General features: G+C 38.5%; 1 protein-coding gene across 1 annotated transcript in view; it reads right to left on the bottom strand.

Annotated features, from left to right (window-relative positions):
* Positions 1-2,761, bottom strand: part of LOC123269792 (IQ motif and SEC7 domain-containing protein 1) — a 142,357-nt gene extending 139,596 nt beyond the window's left edge. The window contains exon 1 of the mRNA XM_044735626.1: positions 1,895-2,761. Coding sequence (XP_044591561.1) covers positions 1,895-2,178 — 284 coding nt within the window. The 5' untranslated portion in view covers positions 2,179-2,761. The remainder of the gene's footprint in view (positions 1-1,894) is intronic.
* Positions 2,762-11,229: the final 8,468 nt, after the last annotated feature.

Genomic DNA, 11,229 nt, shown 5'->3' with positions numbered 1-11,229 from the left:
ACGCTCGCTGTCCCAGTCTTACTATACTCTTTCGGTGTCTTAAAATGGGCCCGAAAGGATCTGCGAGATCTCGACATCAAAACCCGTAAGACTATCAACATGAACCGGAGCATGCACCCCAATTCATCAGTCGCCAGATTATACCTCTCCCGGTCCATCGGTGGGAGAGGTCTGCAGAGTTTGGAGCGGCTGCATGATCGTTTGGTCCTGGGTTTAACACACGAAGTTGTCAATTTCACTGCAGACGAGGATGACTTTCTTATGCAAATTGTTCATAAACATGAGAATGCGCATAAGGGGTCGTTCTTGTATAAGGCAGCTATATATGCAGCAAGAACCCTTGGTCTTGGAGAGATAAACGCTCTTATGGAACTCCGAAAGGAGGAATTCAAGAGCGTCATCAGGAACGCCGAGGAAAAACTACTCCTAGTGAACTGATGGACAAGTCCATGCACAGCGTGTTCTTCAAACACGTGCGTGATCATGGCTTGTCCACCCAGCTGACGTTTTCCTTCTTAAAGTCAGCTGGCCTGATGTCCGAGACTGAAGGGTTCATATTTGCTTGCCAAGATGGTGTCATTAACACTCTAGAATACCGAAGCAAGGTGCTCCAGGTGCAGCTTCTGGACACGTCATGTAGGATGTGTAAACAACACCCGGAGACGCTCATGCACCTTTTGTCAGCATGTCCTGTGCTGGCGAGAGGTGCATATATCCAGCGTCACAACGCTGCCCTGAGAGTACTGTACTACTATCTTCGTCACCGCTACGGTATTGACGTGACACCGGTGCTGCCTTATCTGCCAGGAGATATTCCCCAGGTTGTTGAGAATGACAGTTGCAAAATTTATTGGAACATGCCGTTTGCAACAACTCGGCGGATAGATCACAACAAACCTGATATTGTGCTCTTCGACAAGGCTACTCGTGACATTTATGTCATTGAGTTCTCGGCCCCGGCTGAATACAACATCTCAGCCAAAGAAGAGCACAAAAAACAAATATATCAGGATCTCCTGTTTGAAATTGGCAAACTTTACCCAGGTTACCGTGTCAAGCTCGTCGTCCTGATTGTTGGCGTCCTCGGAGGGATGAAACAGTCTTTTGTATCCTCACTTGCCAGAGTTCCAGCTTGCTCATCAAAAGCTGAATTCTTGGCGGTCAGGATGCAGAAGGCTGTCATACTAGGTTCCCTCCGTCTACTTAGGAAAATGACTTTGGCCTGCTGTGATCACTAACCGCCTTGTTGTGCGGAGTGGTCCAGCAGTAATGGATGGAGCTCAGGCTGGGCCCTCGGAGAATCGGACTCCGGGGACAATCCCTCCCTGAGCATCTAATAACATTTAATAATAATAATAATAATAATAATAATAATAATAATAATAATAATAATAATAATAATAATAATAATAATAATAATAATAATAATAATAATAATAATAATAATAATAATAATAATAATAATAATAATAATAATAATAATAATAATAATAATAATAATAATAATAATAATAATAATAATAATAATAATAATAATAATAATAATAATAATAATAATAATAATAATAATAATAATAATAATAATAATAATAATAATAATAATAATAATAATAATAATAATAATAATAATAATAATAATAATAATAATAATAATAATAATAATAATAATAATAATAATAATAATAATAATAATAATAATAATAATAATAATAATAATAATAATAATAATAATAATAATAATCATAATAATAATAATAATAATAATAATAATGACCACAGATATAAATATCAATATCAATATAATTAACATAACACCCGCGGTTAAAAAACGTACCTTGTCTACAAAATTAAATAATAAATCAACAATAATAATAGTCATTTAAAAAACACTCACCTATCATCATGCAGACGTTTGAGATCAGCCATCTCCAGTTCAAATTTGAATTTGGACACCTCGCAGAGCAGGGCATCGCGTTCTCCGATTACCTCCGACAATTCCCGTTGTAGTCTCTCGATCTCCGTGTACTGACGTGAAATCAATCGATTTTTCTCATCAATAAGTGTCTCGACGTCATTGTCCGGCTTTGTTATCAAACAATCCGTCGGTTGCTGGGGCTGCAGCTGTTGATGATGATGATGCTGCTGCTGGTCAATATTATTAAGCGTTGTGTTACTCATTTTTGATGAATAAAACTCAGCTTAGTTGTTATTTTGGTGGAGAAAAAAGCGCGGGATTTCCCGACTCCGTTCGGGTCTCGTGAACCGACAAAAAATCACTGAGTTTTTACACGCGACAGTTGCACTCTTTCTGATAACAATACATTTATTTAGATAGTGAACCTGAAAATAAACTTGTACAAAAATTTTTGTGTATTTTTATTTGGCGAATTTTCAGCACACAATTCTACAATACTATAGAGAGTACACAAAGTATAACAGCACTAATCATTCACATCATATCATATTAAATAAAATCACTGACATTACTCATTAAAGCAAAATAAAACAATGTTTTGGAGGGTTTATTGTCGAGGATCGATCTATTGTTGTTTATGCTCCACCGGGTTAAGCGCAATAAAACGGGTAAAAAAATAGTTGCTACACAGTAAATCACGCTCCAGACAATAGCTGATACACAGAACTCGCCATCTTGGCCCCTTACCGCGAGGATCGCGTCGAACCAGTTCAGGGTCTAAGCTCCTCTGTCTGTTGCCCCTTACTTTGGGTTCTCATCAACTCGTGTGAGTATAAAACGCCGAGCCGAATGTCCTACCGAATAGAACGCGCGAGTATGCGTATGTATCGTTTCCTGCGCGCATGCGCTTCGCTCTCCTGCCAGCAAGTGGTTTGAATTTGTAATCTTTGCTTCGCTCCATCTCGCGGGAAAAATTTAAACTTAACAATAAGATTATTTAGTGGATAACTTGTGTTTATTAGTAGGATTGTGTCTTTATCGACTTATAAGCAATCAATTGTAGGTTTGATCATCAGTTGTTCTAACACATGGCTCTATTTTGACGATAAATGTTTGTTTGCTTACAAACAATTGGGGATTCATGCAAATTTAGCACCTCATTTGGGGAATTACGGAATTGAAATGAACTTAATTGATAGATCTCCGTTAGGTCCCTTAAAATCCAATAATTTTTTTGTTAGGTCCTCTTTGTTTTTTATTATTTGAATAATTTTTTTAATTTTCCATAAAAAAGTTTGCAATTTTTAGCATCTCATTCATCATCAAACAGTTATTTTTTTATCACATTTTATTTTTTTATCCTTAGTTCAGAATTGGTCCATTATTTTTATCTTCATCAAAAATAGTAGTTTCTTTTAAAATATTTTATCAATGATTATAATTAATTAAAATTTGCGTGGAAGTATAGTTTAAATTCATAAGTGCAACAAAGTTACGATTATGTGTTTAAATAATCGAGCGCAGTAGATAAAAAAATCTGAAAAAGCGTTGACCTTACAAATCATGACATACTATTTGCTATGCCAATATTTTTAACACACGGAAAAAAAATTATAAAATATCCTCAGATTCTTGTTGACTATTTCGCGTGCCAAATGCCAAAAGGGCGTATTACAGCAGTTAGATAGGGTTCCATTCCAAAAGGGCCTATAAAAAAAATTTTTTTTGCTATTCTTTCTAGAATTGCTCGAAACGTAAAGATCTGCAGAAAAAATTTTTTGACGTACTATCGTTAAAAGGGCGTATCTTAAGATATACGCCCTTTTGGTTTTAGGAATTTTTTTTTTCATTTTTAGGCTTAGAACATATTTACAAAACGATTGGCACCAAAAAAAAAATTATGCGCCCTTTTGGTTTTGCATAGCCAAAAAGGCGTATAAACCAATCACTTCCCGATTTTAGAAAGTTTAAATTTTCTTAGCGGAAAGTTAAAAATTATACGCTCTTTTGGTTTTAGATCACTAAATTTTCAGTGTTCTAACGCCAAAAGAGCGTATAACTTGAGATATACGCCTTTTTGGCTTTGGAATTTTTTTTTTTCATTTTGAAACTAAGAACATGTTAACAAATTTATTGGCATAAAAAAAATTATGCGCCCTTATGGTTTTGCAAAGCCAAAAGGGCGTATAACTTTTATACGCCCTTTTGGCATTTGGCACGCGATTTATAATTAAAATACTAATTCAAACTCCGGGGTGGCATTTTAACTTTTTTAACATTTACATAGCCTTTATTTACTGTTTGATATGGTAATTTTTGCAATATAATTTTCGAAATGGAGCATTTGAGTATAATAAATGTCACAAATTATTTATTAAAATCACGATTTTATTGTTTAAAATTGTGTTTATTATTCATTGATTATTGTTTCCCGTGTAAAAAGATGTAACAGGGAAAATCGAACTTCCCGGGGTCATTATCGACCACTTAATTAACGCACGGTAGGTCAGGGCTTTCCCTTACCTTTCGATTTTTGACAAGTAGTTTCGACTTGTCACCGGGCGTGCTAATCGAAAGTCCCCACTACAGTCCCCGGAAAATGAAGCGCGGGAGCGAAGATAGGAAAGTTGGAGAGCACGAGGAGAGGTTATAAAAACGCCGGGTGTTGTGTCAAGACTCTTTTCTTCTGGTAGAATTTTGCGTTACATTTGGTAACTGTGTTCCAGCGTGGGATATTTTTCTGAGACAAGTAAGTAGTTGATTTCTTAAGGCTTCACGAATGGAACGAAGCGATTAATTTTTATTGTCTGGTATTTTGTTAAAAATTACTTGTCGTTAGGCCATTTGGCTGACGATCTTCGTCTTATTCGAAATATTTATTTACTGGAATTTCTAGGATAAATTGATCGAGGATAAGATTGGGAGCTGGGTGTAATTTGGAGACACGAGTTTCTGGAGCCTTGGAAGTCAGCAGGCACAGTGGAGCTGATTCCGTCATTTTCTTTCTACTGGGAAAAGATTTCATCGCTGGAGTACCGGTTTCAGTTGTCAAGTATTCTGAGTTATTTTAGGCCAAATTAATTAATAATTTAATTAAGAGGCCAAAATAATTAAATTTAATTTCTTGAGCGGTCATCTTTTTATATTAGAAAATTCGTACTTTAGTTTCTATCGTCAAGGTCAAGTAGTTAGTTTTGTCGCTAGACTTTTATATTTAATGGATAAATTGTTAATTTATTGGTGAAGAATTTATTAGTAATTTATTATAGGCCTGTTGGCTATGATAAATTAATTTTAGTTAAGAATTTTCGAGACAGAAATTAATTAAGAAATATCGCCTAGAATTTATTTAAGGAGAATTAAGAATTGAAATTAAGTTAGTGAAGGTCATTCTATAATGCTCCACGGTGGTAATTTTGTTGAGACGTTTTAGAATTTCAGAGTTGAATTTAAGAAATTGTGTTAAATTAGATTTAGGCCGGTGGGTTAAATTTAATTAATTTAGTTAATTTAGCGAAGGTATTTATTGAGAAATTTAGTGAATTTAGAAAATTGATTACCGAACTTGTTAAGAAAATTATGTAGTGAGCTTTGTTAAAGATTATTTAGTGGAGATCAAGAAATGAAATAAATCAGTGGGTTTAGTAGAATAAATTGATTGATAACTTTAGTAGAAAATTTAGTGAGTTGGAAATGAATTTAGTTAAGAAGATATATTAATGAATTTAATGAATTAAAACCGAAGGTCAGAATTTTGTGTTAAGAAATTGTTAGGCGTAATTTTGGAATTTTGGAAAATACGAAGTATTGAGAAGTTTTATTGGGTAAAATATGTTGTTTGTTATTCCGTCAGTTGGACGAGGGTTTAAGAATTTAAGAATCTAGATGCGTAATGGTCTATGATTGAATTAGGAAATTAAAGATAGATGCGTAATGGTCTATGTTGAGTTAGGAAATTAAAGATAGATGCGTAATGGTCTATGATTGAATTAGGAAATTAAGGATAGATGCGTAATGGTCTATGTGGAGTTAAGAAATTAAGAAGATAGATGCGTAATGATCTATAGTTAAAAGAATTTAATGAAATTTAGTTGTAAGTTTTGGCAAGTGCCTGCGTAGGTGAGAGGTCCTCACAATTAAGTAATTGATAGGTTAATTTTAAGGGTAATATTATTAAGGAATTTTGGTAAAATTAAATTGTTTACATTGAATAAATAATTAAATTGTTAATAATTGTTTCTCAGTATTAATTTTTCAGCCTTTCTCAACTTCTCACGACCCGATCTTTCCTTCTCATGCTCCCCGGTTTCTGGGACACCGAGTATAAAATCCCAGTGGCGCCCTTTTCAAAGAGGAAAGGGGTGACCAATTGGACAGGGCTAACCACCCCGTTACAAAGAAATTGTTCAAAAAATGTTCACAGCTAGTAACATCAAAACGTAACACAATTATGAACATTTTTTTTAACACCCGTTTTTTTTTTTCAGACGTTATTATATACTGATAGAAGGATTTATTAACTATTAATAATTTAATTTATTTGAAGACAATTATTTAATTTATTAAATTTTAATAAATATTTTTTAACATTCAATAAATATTTATTTAGGAGGAAAGTACATTTATTAATAGTTAATAAATATTTATTTGTGGGCGTTAGGCAGGGATCGAGTGAATATAAATAATAGTAGAGTAAGATTTATATAAAGGATGTATGAATTTATTAAGTAACTAATTACAATGATTGGAAAAAGAATACTATGACTTTACTCGACAACGTGCTATTAAGTAAGTGACTCGAGTATACAAAATTTCGGCATAACTGCATGCGCAGTAGATCGACGCGTCGGCGTATGTGTGGGTAGTGTACGTTTAAATATTACTAAATTACTATATCTCCAAAACTCTCCCTTAATATGAACACGTACACGCCTTAGTCTGTCTCACTCATTTCCATGGCTTTTGCGAGTTTGGCGTGTCTATCACGTGGCAATGCTTTCGTCAAGATGTCGGCGGTCATCTCATCAGTAGATATGTGTACTAGCTGTATCTCCTGATTTTTAACAGCTTCCTTGACGAAATTAAATTGGATTCGAACATGCTTGGTTCGATCTAAGAATCCCGTTGCCGTCGACGTATGTATTACACCCTGATTATCGCAATAAATGAGGCCTTCTGAATATTTTCCAATGTCTATTTCGTCGATGAGTCCCCGAAGGTACATTGATTCTTTCGTCGCTTCCGTGAGTGCTTTGTATTCGGCCTCTGTCGTCGAAAGGGCCACGGTTCGCTGTTTCCTGGACTTCCAGCTGATTGCAGCTCCTCCAAACATAAATACGTACCCTGTGTACGATTTTGAATCCGTCTTGTCGTTTCCCCAGTCAGCATCACTATATCCGACGATTTTCTCAGTTGTATTCCTGTAGGTGAGTCTCAGTCCGGTTGTCCCCTTTAAATACCTGAGAACTCGTTTTGCGGCTCCTCAGTGCTCTTCTGTTGGGTGTTCGTTGAATTGGCTCAACACACTTACTGTATGTGCGATATCTGGCCTCGTCGCTACTGCCAAATACATCAGAGATCCTACTAGCTCTCTGTACCTTGGATTTTTCGTTGACCTATTCGGATCTGTTGACGCTTTCAACATTGATGTTGGGCTCGCTGGTGTCTGATGTGGAGTGCAATTCTTCATACCAAATTTCTCCAACAATTCTTCGACGTATCGACGCTGGCTCAGATTTATTTCGCCGTTTTCTTGCTTGAACTCTATGCCTAAGCAATATTTGGCTTCTCCTAAGTCTTTTATTGGGATTTCATTTGCCAGTCCCTTTTTCAGTTCTTCAATCCACTCAGGATTGTTCGACGTGACTAACAAGTCATCGACGTAAACTGCTACGAGCAATATTTCGTTTGTCGTCCTGTATGCAAACAAACATGGGTCTGATACCGTCGGTTTTAGGCCTAAGTTTTTGAGTATTCCACTCACCTTGTCGTACCATTTCTTGCCAGACTGTTTCAATCCATATATTGACTTTCGTAGCTTGCAAACTCGTTCACCCTTGGTGAGCTCCTCCAGCATTTTTGATGCTTTTATTTGGACTTCGGAGTCTCTTCTTTCGCTACGCGTAATTTCCACTAGTGCTTCCTTTAAGCCACCTGGAACTTCCATGTATAATTCTTCGTCGACCTTGGCGTGTAAGTACGCCGTTTCCACGTCCATTTGATGGATCTTGGCATCCATCTTCGTTGATAATGCCGCTAGTAGCCTTATTGATTCCAGTCTTGCCACTGGTGCAAAGGTTTCGTCAAAATCGAACCCTGGTCTCTGCGAAAATCCCCTGGCTACTATTCGAGCTTTTCTGCGCTCTATTTTCCCGTCGGCGTTTAACTTGTTCTTCAAGATTACCTTAGATCCAATAATTTTTCCATTTTCTGGACATTTCACCAGTTCCCATGTTCCGTGTTCCAGATGTGAGCGTACTTCTGCTGCTAGTACACGCTTCCACTCTGTCGATTCCGTTCCTCGGATCGCTTCTTCGAGCTCAACATCAGCCATTAACGCTAGTTCTTCGATAAACTTTGCGTCCATGAACTCCTCTCCCTCGTCGGTATTATCTTCGTCTCTTTTAGGTGACTTCTCTGAACCACTTGATCTTCTGTCATTTCGAGGACGTTTATCTTCCTGAAACAACGACGTTTCCAGCGGTCTCTTCGTTCCTTGAACTTCATCTTCGACGCTTGGAATGAAAACATCGTTTGATGCTTCCTCGTCGTCTCCTTCCGGTGCTTCCTCTTCTTCTTGTGATAAATTTTCACGATGCTCGAACTGAAGTAATACTCGATGCACTTACGTATCTGTAAAGTTTACGAGGTCGTCCTGGCTTCCCAGATTTTTGTTTCTTGGGTCTTCCTCGTGCTCGAGCTGGTGAGGGCTCTCTTATGATTTCCCTGTATGACCTCCTGTCTCTCAGGACTCTCCCTGGCTCTGGATCCTCTTCCTGAGGGTGTGTATATTCGACGTCCAATTGTACAGCACTGCGTGATCTCAACACGTTATCTTCTATGATTTGTACATCTCTGGTGATGACTACCTTGCCATCGTCGTTCCGTTGTACTCTGTAGGCCTTTGCGGTTTCGCAATAGCCGACCAATCTTCCTTCGATTGATTTTTCCTCGAGCTTTTGACGTCTTGTTTCCTTTCGAAGTACAAACACTTTCGCTCCAAATACTCACAGGTGCTTTAATCCTGACTTTCTACCGAACCATAACTCAAATGGTGTAGATCCTCCGTGGCTTCTACTTGGACAACGATTCCTCAGGTAGTTGGCCGTCGTGATAGCTGCTCCCCAGTACACCGTCGGAAATCCTGCATGGATCAGTAGGCACCTAGCCATGTCGACGATCATACGATTCATGCGCTCTGCGACTCCATTTTGTTGCGGCGTGTAAGGCGCTGTTAGTCGCCTCTTAATTCCCTCGTGCTTCAGGTACTCGTCGAATTGTTTATTGCAATATTCTCGACCATTGTCGGATTGCAAAGCTTTAATCTTCTGCTCTGTCTGCTTTTCGACGTAGTTTTTATATGTTTTGAACGCTTCAAATACTCCGTCCTTGCTCTTCAACAGGTACAGCTCACACCATCCGCTGAAGTCATCTATGAAGGTCACGAAGTACCGGTTTCCTCCTTCAGACTTCGTCCCTGAAGGTTGACATAGGTCAGTATGTACAATTTCGAGCATTCGCTGGCTTTTGTCGGCTCTCGGATAGAACGGCTTTGCCGTCAATTTTCCACGATGACACCCGTCGCATGACGTCGTGTCCTTATTCAGAGGTTTTATCCCCGACGCCTGACTTTTTGACAGGTTTACTACGGCGTCCATGTGCAAGTGTCCTAACCTTGCGTGCCATAGGTCCAAATCCGATGTAGTGGCTCTTTCCGACGCCTTTTCCACTGCCTTGACTTGTTCCGTCTGCTCCCGTAGGTAATACAGGTCACCTATGCGATCAGCGACTAACTTCACCTCTCCATTCAGGTCCCTGACGATGGCGTCGTCCTTCCTGAATAAAATCTCTCGGTCGTTCCGAGTGATTTTCGATACGGAAATTAAATTAGTCCTCAGATCTTTAAGAAGTAAGGTATTACGAAGATTTAGATCAATATTACCTGTGTCTGTCTTCGCCTTGATGTGAGCAATCCCTTTTGCTCTCGCATTCATCGATGCTGCGTTCACCATGTTCAACGTCATCTCACACTCCTGGATATCAGTTAGGAATTCGTCGCTGGCACACATATGCGTAGTACATCCACTGTCCAAGCACCACCTCGACCTTGAAGTCACGTTGTGGGCCTCCTCAGGTTGATCCACGACATAGTAGGTCTCTGCCGACGATTCGACGCCCCTCGCAGAATTTTGTTGTCGCTCGGGACACTTTGCTGCCCAATGACCAATTTTTCCGCATATGAAGCATGGTTTGCTGCCTTTCGACTTAAATTTTCTCTATTGCGGCTTCCTTTCATACCGATTGCCTGCATACAGGACGTTGTTGTCCTCTGCCGATTCTGCAGATCTCCTACTTCGATTTTCATCGAGTATTTTCCCGATCAGCGCCTCTGTAGTCGGTAATTCGTCGTTTGATCTAATCGCACATCGAAAATTCTCGAAGCTTGGTGGTAGACTCTTTAAAATTAATACCACGAGCATATCACTTGGAATTTTGATGTCCATACCTTCTAACTGCTCGACGGCGTTCGTAAAGCTGTCCAGTCGTTCCCGAAAATCATCCTCCTCGTCGATTTTGAAAGATGTTATCTCTGTCAGCCATTCAATTTTTCTCACTGGTCCTTTCGACGCGTGGATTGACTGCAGTTTTTCCCATATTTCTTTCGACGTGTTGCACTTTGTGATCATCTTCAATTCGGCGTTGCCAATCGACAATATAATGTCCGCTTTGGCCTTCTCGTCGCCGTTTTTCCACTTCGCAATTTCTCTTTCCGCGGCGTTGCTTCCAATCAGATACGGTATTTCGCCGCTTACATAACCCCATCGATCATGTTTCACCAGGATAGACTTCATCCTCAGTTGCCAGACATCGTAGTTACGTTTGTCTAGTAACTCAATACGCGACGCTCCGTCCGCCATCCTTGGTTAGCTATTTTACGACCACGTGTTCACGTAATTTTTACTCGACGATTTTTATTCATAGAATTTTTACTTCTTTATTATTTTTATATCACTCACTTACTACTCGCCACTGGGCCCATAACCTGTGGGAGTTAGGCAGGGATCGAGTGAATATAAATAATAGTAGAGTAAGAT

Source organism: Cotesia glomerata, linkage group LG7 (assembly GCF_020080835.1).
Source record: "Cotesia glomerata isolate CgM1 linkage group LG7, MPM_Cglom_v2.3, whole genome shotgun sequence".
NCBI classification, from domain to species: Eukaryota; Metazoa; Arthropoda; class Insecta; order Hymenoptera; family Braconidae; genus Cotesia; species Cotesia glomerata.
This window is presented reverse-complemented; position numbering and strand designations above follow the sequence as displayed.